The following is a 17,635-nucleotide window of genomic DNA, read 5'->3' on the forward strand; positions in this document are numbered from 1 at the left end:
TGTGTGCCCTCAGACCTGGAGGGAAGCAAAAGTCATTCTGCTACCTAAGAATAGTAAAGCCCCCTTTACTGGCTCAAATAGCCAACCAATCAGCCAGTTAACAGTCCTTAGAAATGTTTTTGATTTTTTTTTTACCAGATACAATGCTATTTTATAGTAAATAAATTGACAAAAGACTTTCAGCACGCTTATAGGGAAGGATATTCAATTAGCGCAGCACTTACACAAATGACTGATGATTGCCTGAGAGAAATTGATGATAAAAAGATTGTGTTGTTAGACTACAGTGAGGATTTTGACATTATCAATCATAGTCTGCTGCTGGAAAAACGTATGGCTTTACATCTCCTACTATATTTAGGATAAAGAGCTACCTGTCTAACAGAACACAGAGGGTGTTCTTCAATGGAAGCCTCTTCAACATAATCCAGGTCAAATCAGGAATTCCCCAGGGAAGCTGTCTAGGCCCCTTACTTTTTTCAATCTTTACTAACGACATTCCACTGGCTTTGAGTAAAGCCAGTGTGTCTATGTATGCTCAACACTATACACGTCAGCTACTACAGCAATTGAAATGACTGCAACACTTAACAAACAGCTGCAGTCAGCTTCAGAATGGGTGGAACGGAACAAATTATTCCTAAATATTTCAAAAACTAAAAATATTGTATTTGGGACAAATCATTCACTAAACACTAAACCTCAACTACATCTTGTAATAAATCATGTGAAAATTGAGCAAGTTGAAGTGACTAAACTGCTTGGAGGAACTGTAATGGTCAAAACATATTGATACAACAGAAGTCTGGGGAGAAGTCTGTCCATAATAAAGTGCTGCTCTACCTTCTTAACAGCACTATCAACAAGGCAGGTCCTACAGGTTCTAGTTTTGTCGCACCTGGACTGCTGTTCAGTTGTGTGGTCAGGTGCCACAAAGAGGAACTTAGGAAAATTGCAATTGGCTCAGAACAGGGCAGCACGGCTGGCCCTTGGATGTACACAGAGAGCAAACATCAGTAATATGCATGTAAATCTCTCCTGGCTCAAATTGGAGGAGAGAATGACTTCATCACTACTTATATTTGTGAGAGGTAATGAATGACATGTTGAATGCACCGAGCTGTCTGTTTGAACAACTGGCACACAGCTTGGACACCCATGCATACTAGAGGTCGACCGATTATGATTGTTCAACGCCGATACCAAAACCGATTATTGGAGGACCAAAAAAAGCCGATACCGATTAATCTGACGATTTTTTAAAATGTATTTGTAATAATGACAATTACAACAATACTGAATTAACACTTATTTTAACTTAATATAATACATCAATAAAATCAATATAGCCTCAAATAAATAATGAAACATGTTCAATTTGGTTTAAATAATGTAAAAACAAAGTGTTGGAGAAGAAAGTAAAAGTGCAATATGGGCCATGTAAGAAAGCTAACATTTAAGTTCCTTGCTCAGAACATGAGAACATATGAAAGCTGGTGGTTCCTTTTAACATGAGTGTTCAATATTCCCAGGTAAGAAATTGTAGGTTGTAGTTATTATAGGAATTATAGGACTATTTCTCTCTATAGCATTTGTACTTCATATACTGTACCTTTGACTATTGGATGTTCTTATAGACACCTTAGTATTGCCAGTGTAACAGTATAGCTTCTGTCCCTCTCCTTGCCCCTACCTGGGCTCGAACCAGGAACACATCGACAACAGCCACCCTCGAAGCAGTGTTACCCATACAGAGCAAGGGGAATAACAACTCCAAGTCTCAGAGCGAGTGACGTTTGAAACGCTATTAGCACGCACCCCGCTAACTAGCTAGCCATTTCACATCGGTTACACCAGCCTAATCTCGGGAGTTGATGGGCTTGAAGTCATAAACAGCGCAATGCTTGAAGCACAGCAAAGAGGTGCTGGCAAAACGCATGAAAGCGCTGTTTGAATGAATGCTTACGAGCCTGCTGGTGCCTACCATCGCTCAGTCAGACTGCTCTATCAAATCATAGACTTAAATATAACATAATAACACACAGAAATACGAGCCTTAGGTCATTAATATGGTCGAATCCGGAAACTATCATCTTGAAAACAAGACGTTTATTATTTCAGTGAAATACGGAACCGTTCCGTATTTTATCTAATGGGTGGCCTCGATAAGTCTAAATATTCCTGTTACATTGCACAACCTTCAATGTTATGTCATAATTATGTAAAATTCTGGCAAAGTAGGCGGCCCAAACTGTTGCATATACCCTGACTCTGCGTGCAATGAACCCAAGAGAAGTGACACAATTTCACCTGGTTAATATTGCCTGCTAACCTGGATTTCTTTTAGCTAAATATGCAAGTTTTAAAATATATACTTCTGTGTATTGATTTTAAGAAAGGCATTGATGTTTATGGTTAGGTACACATTGGAGCAAGGACAGTCCTTTTCGCAAATACGCACCGCATCGATTATATGCAACGCAGGACAAGCTAGATAAACTAGTAATATCATCAACCATGTGTAGTTAACTAGTGATTATGATTGATTGATTGTTTTTTTATAAGATAAGTTTAATGCTAGCTAGCAACTTACCTTGGCTTACTGCATTCGCGTAACAGGCAGGCTCCTCGTGGAGTGCAATGAGAGGCAGGTGGTTAGAGCGTTGGACTAGTTAACTGTAAGGTTGAAAGATTGAATCCCCGAGCTGACAAGGTAAAAATCTGTCGTTCTGCCCCCGAACAAGGCAGTTAACCCACCGTTCCTAGGCCTTCATTGAAAATAAGAATGTGTTCTTAACTGACTTGCCTAGTTAAATAAAGATGAAATAAAGGTGTAAAAAAGAAAAAACACACAAAAGAAAAAACTATTCGGCCAAATCGGTGTCCATTGTTACGAAAACTTGAAATCGGCCCTAATTAAATCGGCCATTCCGATTAATCGGTCGACCTCTAATGCATACCCCACAAGACATGCCACCAGAGGTCTCTTCACAGTCCCTAAGTCCATAGCAGACTATGGGAGGCGCACAGTACTACATAGAGCCATGACTACATGGAACTCTATTCCACATCAGGAAACAGATGTAAGCAGTAGAATCAAATTTAAAAAACAGATAGAAACACACCTTATGGAACAGTGGGGACTGTGAAGCAACACAAACATAGGCACAGACACATGTACACACACACACACATGATAACATACACACTATACATACACTTATACCTGGATTTTGGGTTGTAGATATGTGGTAGTGGAGTAGAGGCCTGAGGGGCACACACTTAGTGTGTTGTGAAATCTGTTCAGAATGTTTTTGAAATTGTATAACTGCCTTCATTTTGCCAGACCCCAGGAAGAGCAGCTGCTGCCTTCAGCAGCTAATGGGGATCCATAATAAATACAAATTCTTCACTGCAACTGTTCATGGCAGGACACTTGTGACTAATGTTTGATCCCCATACTTTTCTATTCAAACTCATGTAGCCTACATGTTGTAGGGCTAGTATGTATATTATACACTACGTTGTGAAATGTCATGTATTCACTTGAACTCCATCCATTCCACTCCAAATTTCAAACTAACCACTTTCCCCAATGCTGTCATAGATTATGAAGTATAATACTCACAGGCAGTAGAAGTAAAATAACAATTTTCTTTGATGGGAAAAAAAAGAAAACAGTTCGATGTTATTGGAAACAAAGTCCTCGGTACCAAGTCATCACATCCCACACGGAAATTACGACTTCACAAATGGATGTAAAATATGACAGGGTCTGTTTTGAAAGGAAATTGTATAATTAGTTAATAGACGTGTGCACCTTAAACCAGTGCCTCTCAATGGGGCCTCACATCTGCTAGTACTTCCCCATCTGTTTTCAGGCTTTGTAACGGTTTTCTGTATGAGAAGGAGAGTCGGACCAAAATGCAGCGTGTCGATTGCGATCCATGTTTTAATAAACAAACGTAAAACACGAATCAATACAAACACTACAAAATAAAGAACGTAACGAAAACCTAAACAGCCCTATCTGGTGAAAACACATAGACAGGAACAATCACCCACAAACACACAGTGAAACCCAGGCTACCTAAATATGGTTCCCAATCAGAGACAATGACGAACACCTGCCTCTGATTGAGAACCATATCAGGCCGAACATAGAACTGGACAAACTAGACATGTAACATAGAATGCCCACTCAGATCACACCCTGACCAACCAAAACATAGAAACATACAAAGTAAACTATGGTCAGGGTGTGACAGTACCCCCCCCCCCCCCCAAGGTGCGGACTCCGGCCGCAAAACCTGAACCTATAGGGGAGGGTCTGGGTGGGCATCTGTCCGCGGTGGCGGCTCTGGCGCTGGACGTGGACCCCACTCCATAATAGTTTTAGTCCACCTCCTTAGCGTCCCTAGATAGGCTACCCTCCTAAATGACAGCTAGGGACAGAGGGGCAGCTCGGAACAGAAGGACAGCTCGGGACAGAGGTAGCTCGGGACTGATGGGTAGCTCAGCACTGAGAGGAAGCTCAGCACTGAGAGGACGCTCAGGCAGGTAGTTGGATCCGGCAGATCCTGGCTGGCTGGCGGTTCTGGCAGATCCTGGCTGACTGGCGGATCTGGAAGATCCTGGCTGACTGGCGGATCTAGAAGATCCTGACTGACTGGCAGATCTGGAAGAGTCTGGTCGACTGGCAGATCTGGAAGAGTCTGGTCGACTGGCAGATCTGGAAGAGTCTGGTCGACTGGCAGATCTGGAAGAGTCTGGTCGACTGGCAGATCTGGAAGAGTCTGGTAGACTGGCAGATCTGGAAGAGTCTGGTAGACTGGCAGATCTGGAAGAGTCTGGTTGTCTGGCAGATCTGGAAGAGTCTGGTTGACTGGTAGATCTGGAAGAGTCTGGTTGACTGGCAGCTCTGGCTGCTCCATGCTGACTGGCTGCTCCATGCTGACTGGCAGCTCTGGCTGCTCCATGCTGACTGGCTGCTCCATGCTGACTGGCAGCTCTGGCTGCTCCATGCTGCCTGGCTGCTCCATGCTGACTGGCGGCCCTGGCTGCTCCATGCTGACTGGCTGCTCTGGCTGCTCCATGCTGCCTGGCTGCTCCATGCTGACTGGCGGCCCTGGCTGCTCCATGCTGACTGGCGGCCCTGGCTGCTCCATGCTGACTGGCGGCTCTGGCTGCTCCATGCTAACTGGCAGCTCTGGCGGCTCCTTGCAGACTGGCAGCTCTGGCGGCTCCTTGCAAACTGGCAGCTTTGGCGGCATCCTGCAGACTGGCAGCTCTGGCGGCTCCTTGCAGACTGGCAGCTCCTTGCAGACTGGCAGCTCTATGCAGACTGGCAGCTCCTTGCAGACTGGCAGCTCTATGCAGACTGGCAGCTCCTTGCAGACTGGCATCTCCTTGCAAACTGGCAGCTCTATGCAGACTGGCAGCTCCTTGCAGACTGGCAGCTCTATGCTGACTGGCTGCTCCATGCTGACTGGCAGCTCTGGCTGCTCCATGCTGACTGGCTGCTCCATGCTGACTGGCAGCTCTGACTGCTCCATGCTGACTGGCTGCTCTGGCTGCTCCATGCTGACTGGCAGCTCTGGCGGCTCCTTGCAGACTGGCAGCTCTGGCGGCTCCTTGCAAACTGGCAGCTTTGGCGGCATCCTGCAGACTGGCAGCTCCTTGCAGACTGGCAGCTCCTTGTAAACTGGCAGCTCTATGCTGACTGGCAGCTCTATGCTTCTACGGAGATTGATGAACTGTACAGTACATCCACAGCAGACTAGAACTGAATTAGTTAACACCAAATGACATCATCAACACCTATCATCTTTTGTTCAAGACATGCATAATGCCTACAAGTTCACTCTGGCATTAACATAATCAACATACAAGTATATTTGGGCATTGCCATGTTATTTATTAGCTGTGAACATCGAAGACGATGAGGTGCCTGATGAAGAGCTCCTTGGCCTGTTTGTCAGATGTCTCTACCTCCCTGCCTGGCTGTTCCAGAACAACAGAAATCCCATAATTAAAATTCCTCAAACATACAAGTATTTTACACCATTTTAAAGATAAAGTTCTTGTAAATCCAGCCACAGTGTCTGATTTCAAATAGGCTTTACGGCAAAAGCACACCAAACGATTATGTTAGGTCAGCACCTAGTCACAGAAAACCATACAGCCATTTTCCAGCCAAGGAGAGGGCTCACAAGAATCAGAAATAGTGATTAAATTAATCACTAACCTACGATGATCTTCATCAGATGGCACTCACGGGACTTCATGTTACACAATAAATGTATGTTTTGTTTGATAAAGTTAATCTTTATGTCCAAAAACCTAATTTGAAATTTGTGTGTTATGATCAGAAATGCATTGTCTCAAACAAACATCTGGTGAAAGTGTAGAGAGCCACATCAAATTACAGAAATTCTCATAATAAACATTAATAAAAGATGCAAGTGTTATGCATGGAAATATAGATAAAATTCTCCTTAATGCAACCGCTGTGTCAGATTTCAACATGGCTTTACGGCTAAAGCACACCTTGCGATTATGTTAGGTCAGCGCTAGTCACAGAAAAACATCCAGCCATTTTCCAAAGAAGGAGAGGTGTCAGAAAAGTCAGAAATAGCGTTATAAATATTCACTTACCTTTGATGATCTTGATCGGAATGCACTCCCAGGAATCCCAGTTCCACAATAAATGTTTGCTTTGTTCGATAAAGTCCATCATTTATGTCCAAATACCTCCTTTTTGTTTGCGCATTTAGCCCAGTAATCCAAATGCATAATCACTTGTTCAGACGAAATGTCAAAACAGTTCTGTTACAGTTCGTAGAAACATGTCAAATGATGTATAGAATCAATCTTTAGGATGTTTTTATCATAAATCTTCAATAATGTTCCAACCGGAGAATTCCGTGATCAGCTCATGGCACTCTGCCAGACCTCTGGCTCAAACAGCTCTCATTCTCTCCTCTTTCACAGTAGAAGCCTCAAACAAGGTTCTAAAGACTGTTGACATCTAGTGGAAGCCGTAGGAAGTGCAATATGACCCCATAGACACTGTATATTCAATAGGCAATGACTTGAAAAACTACAAAGCTCAGAATTCCTACTTCCTGTTTGGATTTTTTCTCAGGTTTTTGCCTGCAATATGAGTTATGTTATACTCACAGACATCATTTAAATAGTTTTAGAAACTTCAGAGTGTTTTCTATCCAAATCTACTAATTATATGCATATTCTAGCTTTTGGTCCTGAGTAGCAGGCAGTTTACTCTGGGCACCTTTTTATCCAAGCTACTCAATACTGCCCCCCAGTCCCAAAGAAGTTAATGAGGCAAAACCAACGGCACCCAGAACAACACAATATGGGTTGAAATAACCAGTCGCAAACCAGTCTATAATGTACATACACTTTACAACAAACAATTTCACACACAGACATGGGGGGGAACAGAGGGTTATATACATGTCACGTAATGAGGGAATGGAAACCAGGTGTGTGGGAAAACAAGACAACACAAATGGAAAATGAAAGGTGGATCGCCGATGGCTATAAGACCGGTGACGTCGACCGCCGAACGCTGCCTGAACAAGGAGAGGAACCGACTTCGGAGGAAGTCGTGACACGATGTCACAATAGCAAGTCAATTTAATTCTGATTTGTAAATACCGAGTTCAGACATGGTTGGTTCTCTGCATAGCTCTATTCTGTATTTACAAATCAGTATTGTATAATGTAATTGACAGTATGGTAGGGGGCCAGTAAAATTGTCGCTATTTTCACAAATGGAACATGTGCAAATGATCAGATCTTAATACTCTTTGGTATTAAATTGCCTGGACCAAAATATAAAAAGAGGGGCAGGTAGCCTAGCGCTTAGTGTTGGGTCAATAACCAAAAAGTTACTAGTTCGAATCCCCAAGCCAACAAGGTGAAAGATCTGTCGATCTGCCCTTCAGCAAGGCAATGAAACGTGGTCAAAAATGGATGATCCCTGGCCGTGACCTCACTCTCCGAAGGTGTCTCAGGGGAAGTTGGAATGTACAAAAAACACACGTGTACAAGCTACCCTCTTGTACATGCAGTAAAACAGGACAAATGTAAGCACCCCTATTTGAGTATATGCAGTATTATAAGCAGAGCCACTGTAGAGTGAGTCATTTTACAGTGTTTTTCCTCTTTCTCAGATTTTAAACATGTTCTAATCTTAATAATTGTTGGTATATAGATGGTCTGGACCTTATATAAAACAATATAAAATAAATCCACACACTGTCTTTCACACACACACTCCTAGAGTATAGTATACAGTATAAGCAATTCCATTGTAAGTCCATAGAGAATGAGGCCTACCTCTTTCTCTTCCTCTCTCAAAAGCACACGTGTACACAAATACCACAGATCTACACACACACACACACGGGTGTGCATGGAGGTCTCATGGGAGGGTGGGGTATGCCAAATGGGTCATCTTTGTGCACGTTCTGACCACTTCTACAATGCGCAGACATATATGGAAGGTGTCACTCAAATCAAAAAGGGTGCAGTCAAAAAGTGATTACATCTATAACATGAACGACCCACACTTATTCTACAGCAAAAGGGTAAGAATATCAATTCTACAGTTTCCACAAATGAATGAAACCAGTTGGGACATCAGACTAAATAAGATTAGCTTCAAAGATCTGTATTTGTACATACATTCAGAATGGTTTGGCTTTCCCACCCGGTGTTGTTTGTTGGTTTGTGTGTGTCTGTGTGCACACGTGGGTGTGCAAGCGTGTTTGTATGTCACATGTGTGTTTGTGAGAGAGGGAGAGAAAGAGGGAGAATAATGTAGCAGGTCTCACTTACATTGGATTTGCTTATACTGTATAATGTAGTCTAGAAGTGTGTGTGAGTGTGTGAGGATTGCTTTAGATATTGTTTATACAGTAGATACAGTGCCTTCGGAAAGTATTCAGACCCCTTGACTTTTTCCACATTGAGCTCAGGTGCATCCTGTTTCCATTGATCATCCGTGAGATGTTTCTACAACTTGATTGGAGTCCACCTGTGGTAAATTCCATTAAATGGACATGATTTGGAAAGGCACACACCTGTCTATATAAGGTCTCACAGTTGACTGTGCATGTCAGAGAAAAAGCCATGAGGTTGAAGGAATTGTCTTGAGGCACAGATCTGGGTAAGGGCACCAAAAAATGTCTGCAGCATTGAGGTCCCCAAGATCACAGTGGCCTCCATCATTCTTAAATGGAAGAACTTTGGGAACATCAAGACTCTTCCTATAAATGGTCGCCCAGCCAAACTGAGCAATCGGGGAAGAAGTGCCTTGGTCAGGGAGGTGACCAAGAACCCAATGGTCACTCTGAGAGAGCTCCAGAGTTCCTCTGTGGAGATGGGAGAACCTTCCAGAAGGACAACCATCTCTGCAGCTCTCCACCAATCAGGCTTTTATGGTAGACTGGCCAGACGGAAGCCATTCCTCAGTAAAAGGCACATGACAGCCCTCTTGAAGTTTGCCGAAAGGCACCTAAAGACTCTCAGACCATGAGAGACATGGTCTGATGAAACCAAGATTGAACTCTATGGCCTGAATGCCAGGTGTCACGTCTGGAGAAACTGTGCACTATCCCTACGGTGAAGCATGGCGGTGGTAGCATCTTGCTGTGGGGATGTTTTCAGCAGCAGGGACTGGGAGTCTAGTCAGGATTCGACGAAAGATGAACAGAGCAAAGTAGATAGAGATCCTTGATGAAAACCTGCTCCACAGCACTCAGGACCTCAGACTGATGCGAAGGTTCACCTTCCAACAGAACAACAACCATAAGCACACAGCCAAGACAATGCAGGAGGGGCTTCGGGACAAGTTTCTAAATGTGCTTGAGTGGCCCAGCCAGAGCCCAGACTTGAACTCGATCGAACATCTCTGGAGAGACATGAAAATAGCTGTGCAGCAACGCTCGCCATCCAACCTGACAAAGCTTGAGAGGATGGGAGAAAAATGGGAGAATGTCCCCAAATACAGGTGTGCCAAGCTTGAAGCGTCATACCAAAGAACACTCGAGGCTGTAATTGCTGCCAAATGTGCTTCAACGAAGTACTGAGTAAAGGGTTTGAATACTTTTGTAAATGTGATATTTCCGTTTTGACATATTTATACATTTGCAAACATTTCCAAAAACCTGTTTTCGTTTTGTCATTATGGGGTATTGTGTTTAGATTGATGAGGAAAAACATGAATTTAATACATTTTAGAAAAAGGCTGTAACATAACAAATTGTGTAAAAAGTCAAGGTGTCTGAATACTTTCCGAATGCACTGTATATATACACACCTTCCTAATATTAAGTAGCACCCACTTTTGCCCTCAGAACATCCTCAATTCGTTGAGGCATGGACTTTACAAGGTGTCAAAAACGTTCAAGGCTGCCCATAGTTGTGTCAAGTTGGCTGGATGTCCTTAGGGTGGTGGACCATTCTTAATACACACGGTAAACTGTTGAGCATGAGAAACACAGCAGCGTTGCAGTTCTTAACTCAAACCAGTGCGCCTTACACCTACTACCATACTCCGTTCAATGGTACTTAAATATTTTGTCTTGCCCATTCACCCTCTGAATGGCACACATACACAATCCATATCTAAATTGTCTCAAGGCTTTAAAATGATTCTTTAACCGATTTCCTCCCCTTCATCTGCACTGATTTCAGTGGATTCAACAAGTGACATCAATAAGGGATCTTAGCTTTCACCTGAATTCACCTGGTCAGTCTATGTCATAGTACAATAAAACCTGACATTGTAGACAAAAGCTTTGGCGGAAATTAGATTTTGTTGATCAGTAAGCTCAGATAGCAAGTGTACCAAATTAAATGTTACATTTCTGTTATTTCTGTTATGGACATGAATGGGTTAATAAAAAGAGAGTAGTGTTGATGATTTTAGAAACATTTTAGAAAATTGAGTATTTCCATTATTCATTAGATAATCTAGCTAGTCTCCAATGGTCTGCATATTGTTTCCTATGCGTTATTCAGTCTAGCTTTACGACGCTCACAACCTGGAACTAACAGAAAAGCTTTGTTTATACACATTCTGATTTGGTCTTTAAAGAACCACTTTTGGTTCTTGGTAAAAAAAAAATTTTGTGCCAGGTAGATCACTTTGGGGATTCATGTAGAACCCTTTCCACAGAGGGTTCTACATGGAACCCAAAATGGCTCTCCTATGGGGATAACCAAAGAACCCTTTTGGAACCCTGGTAGATACCGATAATACACAAGGTAGAGTGATCTTCACTCACCCAATTCATGAGCAGTGGTGAAGGCCGAGGGGAGACCATCATCCTCGATGACAGAGCAGCTTCTCTTGGGATCACACATAGTGCCCACGTCTGCCATGCCTAAGGTGTCACAGGTAGTGGCTCCACACAAGTCCTGTTGCAGGAAACAAATGACATGTGATCATCTGGACAATGTGTGTAGGTGTGTAATGTAATTTGTCTTGCGTGTATGTGTTGTTATTTCAATGCATATCCACCATCTTTTGGTAGATATTTAAACAGAAAACACTAACAATCCGGTCCATTGTTCTGGTTAGGCCCATTTTTTAAATATATCTCTCCCTCTCTCAATCTGGCCCAGTGAACTAACCCTTTAATCCACAAGATGCTTATGGAATGTTACAGCTGTCAGAGAAGAACAATTACACTGCCACGTGCCAAGAGGTCTGTCTGACAATGGAACTGTTAAAAATGTATTGTACTTGACCATTGTACAATGCTTTTAAACACAAGCTTATTTGATTTGAGTCTGAGAATTATTATCTGATATAACTGCATTGCTCATACAAGCACATTAACACCATACCTCTAGCATACAATATTAAATTCAATAACCCCCTTTCCCAATAAAGTAAATAAACACACTTTAAGGTAATTGTATAGGTCAAGGCATCTTCACCATATAAGTGGGATCATTTTACACCACTTTGATCACAGTTGGACAGATTCAGCCTCAGAATTAAGTGTTATGCACTCAAAGAGAACCAATGCATTAGATTGGTCCCAGCCAAGCTAGGCTTAATGAAAAACAGACAGACTGTCTGAATCCAGGCTGAGAGGCAGGACTAAAGGCTCACAGCTGGAAGTGAGTGGATCATCACAGAGAAATGGATACTTCCCATTCCACCATCAGCGTGTGTCAAATCCTAGCTCTGGTCCAGGCGTTAGTACTAATGCTGAGCCTGCCATTAGCAAGCTGTAGTGAATTCCTGGACGAGAGCTAGTGAAACCCCTGCCTGGCCTGTTCTACCTGTGCCATTTCAAAACTCAGTGGCATGGTGCTAACATGGGTTGGGATCATCGTTGAGTGATAATGCCCGAGAATCCGATGTTTGGAGAATATATTGGCACGGGTGTTGTTAGGCCCGAGTCGAAAGTCGAACACCGGGAAACCATACCAATATATCCTCCAAACACTGGCTTTGAGGGCACTATCACTTTTATACGTATTACCAACATATTCAAATAATTTACATATTTTGATTAAAAATGTTGTTTGGATTAATTTATTCATACCATTTCATCCTTCCACAAGATATAGTCCTGACACAAATCCAGGGTTGCTAGAGACGCGACCCAGTCTTTTTGTTCTATATCTATGGACGTGACCCGGTCGTTCACTCTAAATGTTCCATTGCCATACTGGCTGGCAACGTTCTTATCCCTTGCTACCTAGCCAACTATGGCTAACTTACAGTCACGTCAAAAAGTGCAGCCAGAATAACAGCAAAGTAGCTGCATTTGAATTTGTTTAAGCTGTGACATTTATTTGGATACATCCATAACAATGAGCTAATGAGGGGGATTTTTGCCTGGCATAGAAAATGTGCTCACTCGTCAGGACACTGTTGTTCAGAGGAGCTAGCCAACAACACCGCTACAGTAACACAATCACTTCAAACTGAAGCTGGAAAGACTGCAAATTAGCTGCATTTCGTTTTTACCTTTTTTCTATAGATTTTTTTTGTATATATCCATAAAAATGATGCCAGTTTATTCATGATTTCGACTAGCTGAGAAACACTGCATGCCTGTCTGTGTCGTCCCGACACGTTCATTACTATGGGACAGCAGGAGATCGAACTTTAATATTGAAACAATGTTGCAAATGTTGGAGAGACAAACAGCAAGGTTTATACAAATCTCTGCTGTTGAAAACGAAATGTTAGTCTAAAATAAATGTGAGATAAATGTAATGATAATATATGCTTTTTATACACAGCTGAATGCTGTTTTAACCAATCAGCATTCAGGATTAGACCCACCCGTTGTATAACGTGTGATAGAGGCCTCTAGTAGCCAAAAGGCAGTTTTAGCATGGGCAGCGCAATTGAGGGCTTCCAACGTGCTTCCGCCCAGTGGCGACCGTCATTTGTTTCGAGCCCCACCTGTTTTGCATGTTATTTTGGCATTAGTACGTGTCACATATCAGTTTGACATCAAATAATGTTTTATCTACAGTAGCTTTGATTGGACTGATCATGTCAACATCATACTTTCAAAATCTTAGCTAGCAGTCATCATCATGAATCAAGTCGACAATCTACAGGCAAATCATTTTCAATCCTTGTCATATGAAGAGAAATAATGAAGAGAAATTATAGATAAAATGTTTAAGTGCTCATCGAACATTGTTATAAACATTACACAACAAGTTGGAAATCGAAAATTCAACAATGAGTGGTTTGGAAGGAATCAGTGGATATCTGCAAGCATTGCAAAGCAATCACTAGCCTGCTATTCAGTGAAATGGGTGTGTGGTCTCAAGTCTGGGTTTAAGAGTCTCTTTTCCAAGTTTAAAAGGATAAACATTCAACATTGGCCATGCTGTTAATCCAGCATGACTTCTGCCGCGCTCAAAACAACAGGAAACTCAGAACTGGGAAATCTTACTTTAGTGCGTTGAAGACATCTAGGAACTTGAAATAAAACAAGCTCCGACTGGGAAAATAGGTTTTGAACGGTCATCCAACTCGGAATTGCAAGTCGGGAACTCAGGCCTCATTTTAGAGCTCCGACCTGAAGACCACCGACGTCATCATGATTCATCCTTGTTTTTTCCACGACTTTTCATTGTCTTGAAAGCACCATCAATCCAGAGAATGCCAGACTTTTATGACAAAGTTTGATGACAAAATTTGCCCAAATACAACTGCCGCGCCACCTTCCTGTTCAAGTGAGCACAGCACAACAAGGTTTGTCCGAAAATGTATTGTATGCTGCTGCATAAAATATGTAATATACCAGAGAGATATGTCTACTGTAGCTACGAAAGTAATACTAAATGTATGTTGTGTAGTAAGCTGTTAGCTGCTGGTGGTGCACATCTAGCCTATAGCCTGTTTCAGAGAAATGTCATCATCGAATATAGTAAAAGCTTTCATTGTCTGCTTATATGCCCCCTTTATTTATCCTATGGTTCTGACTTGGTGTACAGGGAGAATAATGTAAGAATGGCCCATGTTCTGAATTAACAGGGTTACCTTGTTAAAAGTCAATTTGTGGAATTTCTTTCCTTCTTAATGCGTTTGAGCCAATCAGTTGTGTTGTGACAAGGTAGGGGTGGTATACAGAAGATAGCCTATTTGGTAAAAGACCAAGTCCATATTATGGCAAGAACAGCTGAAATAAACAAAGCGAAATGACAGTCCATCATTACTTTAAGACATGAAGGTCAGTCAATCTGGAAAATGTCAAGAACTTTTAAAGTTTCTTCAAAAGCAGTCACAAAAACCATCAAGCGCTATGATGAAACTGGCTCACATCTCAACATCAGCTGTTCAGAGGAGACTACGTGAATCAGGCCGTCATGGTTGAATTGCTGCAAAGAAACCACTACTAAAGGACACCATTAATAAGAAGACACTTGCTTGGGCCAAGAAACATTAGCATTGGACATTAGACCGGTGGAAATCTGTCCTTTGGTTTGATAAGTTCAAATTTGAGATTTTTGGTTCCAACTGCTGTGTCTTTGTGAGATGCAGAGTAGGTGAACGGATGATCTCTGCATCTGTGGTTCTCACCGTGAAGCATGAAGGAGGAGTTATGATGGTGTGGGGTTGCTTTGCTGGTGACACTGTCTTGAGAGAATGCCAAGAGTGTGCAAACTTGTCATCAATGCAAAGCGTGGCTACTTTGAAGAATTTGTTTAACACTTTTTTAGTTACTACATGATTCCATATGTGTTATTTCATAGTTGTGATGGCTTCACTGTTGTTCTACAATGTAGAAAATAGTAAAAATAAAGAAAAACCTTTGAATGAGTAGGTGTCCAAACATTTGACTGGTACTGTAGATATTTTCTAAGGCATTAAATGAGGCTGAATAAACTGTTTTGCTGCCAGAAAAGGCTCAGCTGATAGCCAGGTGTAGCAGTGGTAAGGTGTTGGGACTCTGCTGTTGAGATAGCTTTATGTAGGCCCTAACAGTTTGTGGGCACCGTTTGTCACCGTTATAGTGCAATTAATGTATGTTTAGTGTTGTGTTGTGTAGTGGCTTTGCTGGCATGCATACATTTTTTTCACTTTGCCCCACCAAAATGTACATGCTTAAATCGCCACTGCTTCCGCCAATTTAAAGTAGTCAAAGTAGTCAAATGGGTGGGGATTCCTATGGGTTGTAGCCTCAATGTCACTGCCCATGCTGTCACAGACCCTATAATGGCACAGATATAAAGCTGAGTCCGCTATCTATCTCTATGGTTGGGGTGGAAAAATAGGTGACTGGCTAGACACATTCTGAAAGATGTGCAACCGTCGTTGTTCATATGGTTCATCTTGTTCCATGAGCATGTTTTTGGCTCAGTGATCACGATTGTGGGGGCCTTTATGCTAAATGTTTTGCAATGTGATTCATGATAGGAAAAAGGAGGTGGACTTTTAAGATGTGAAGACAGATGAGTTGCTTTTCAGCTGTGCAGTTAGTTGTAAGCAATGTTTTCATTTTTTTCTCGTAGAGATGCATAGAGTAGAAATTGGAATTGGAAGTGTAATTTTAATTTACTTCCTTAATTAACTGAAAAGGAATTTACACCCAAACCCACCTTGTCTCAGCATTATCAGGCTGCATGTAACACACAGGGATGTGTCTATAAAAGAGCACTTAGTATTGTATTTGGAGATAATGTATTGGGTGACAATGAGATAATAATTCAAAATGTAAATAATTGATGATTGCATGGAAGTTAATTTGCAAGTAAACATTGACACCTGGCTGCAACTCACCACACCTTACCTGTTTGGTGAATAGGATTGCAGTGTCCCAGTATTCAGGGTGCTTGTCATCGTATTTGTTTAAATTTTTCTGCCAAGAACAGAAACTGCGCAGAGTGAGGGCAGCATTGGTGGAAACCTTGGGTCCTTTCTCTGTTTCGTTGATCACCATGAAGCCCACTACCACTATGTTTATGGAATTCATGATGCTGGGGTGCTTGTAAAGCCTTGAAGCAACAGACATCAGGGTCAACAGGTAATGTTTCAAGTCGTCCCCGTGGAATTTGGCCATAGACTCATCAGCCACGACAAGAACCTCCACAAACCTAGGGATGGAGGCAAACCTTTTGGATCTACCCAGGCTCTTCAATACAGTTTCAGTCAGGCTGTCCATCTCCAGTCCTTTCATGCGTTTATATTTCTCAAAAGACCCTGGAAGGTTTTGGGTCAAACCAGGTTCTACTCCACACCTGTTCGTGGTGGTATTGCCGCTGGAGTCCCTGTCGCTTCCCCGGCGACGTATGACATGGGTTCTTCTCTCAGTATTCACTGTATATCCTCCTCCGGTCCTTTCGTTCCCAAGTGGATTGATGAAATATTCCATGCCCTGGTAAGAAAAGGCGCCTTGTAAGCCTTTGCACAGGCTCAGCGCAGCATACGATTCCTGGTCTGCATTGACATCACCGGAGTAGAAGCAGTGGTTCAGGTCTGTGGTTGCAGAGGAAGTTGATGCTAAGGAGCCGCTGTGAGGAGTGATGTTGGGCGCAATAAATGTAGAATCCGGTGAAAGGTTTAGATAACATTCTTGCCTGAAAGCTGTAATTTTAAAAACAACTAGCTGGTCATTCATTCTCCCCTCCGTCTGTCGAATAGTATGTCTTTCTAAATGTTGATGATCTAATCGAACAGGTATGCAAAAATCTATTTCCATGCAATAATTAAATTTAGCATATAATAGGACATCCATAAAAATAAACAGAGAGCCAATAAACATAGACATCTTTGTAATACAAAAACTATTATTTATCGATAAATCCGGCACTGTCCTTGGTGGTACCACGTCTGCATGTGAGGTTGACAATCCAGTGCGCTGTGTCACAGAGCCGCAGTTGGGCGTCCTCAAAGGATGAAAGACCAAACGATGTGATCGATTCCCATCTTGAACCAGACTATTGAGCCCAGACTGCTCTTTGGACTTTGTGAGTTTGACTCTCTGGAGTCATGTTCATAAACATTGAGAACTGTCAACGGAAATTCGGGGAGGTGCTGAGAAAAGCTGGTTGGACATAGTCTACCCCCTTGGTTTATGCTTTAAACCGCAGCCACTTGTAGCGCTCTAAATAT

At 42.3% G+C, this 17,635-nt stretch overlaps 1 protein-coding gene across 1 annotated transcript in view; it reads right to left on the reverse strand.

Moving 5' to 3' along the window:
- Positions 1-17,597, reverse strand: part of LOC139385556 (A disintegrin and metalloproteinase with thrombospondin motifs 15-like) — a 29,449-nt gene extending 11,852 nt beyond the window's left edge. Inside the window, exons 1-2 of the mRNA XM_071130725.1 lie at positions 16,314-17,597; positions 11,322-11,454 (exon numbers count right to left, since the gene is read on the reverse strand). Of these exons, the coding sequence (XP_070986826.1) occupies positions 11,322-11,454; positions 16,314-17,291 (1,111 nt within the window). The 5' untranslated portion in view covers positions 17,292-17,597. The remainder of the gene's footprint in view (positions 1-11,321; positions 11,455-16,313) is intronic.
- Between the last annotated feature and the right edge of the window lie 38 nt (positions 17,598-17,635).

The sequence above is a fragment of the Oncorhynchus clarkii genome, chromosome 27 (assembly GCF_045791955.1).
Source record: "Oncorhynchus clarkii lewisi isolate Uvic-CL-2024 chromosome 27, UVic_Ocla_1.0, whole genome shotgun sequence".
NCBI lineage: Eukaryota > Metazoa > Chordata > Actinopteri > Salmoniformes > Salmonidae > Oncorhynchus > Oncorhynchus clarkii.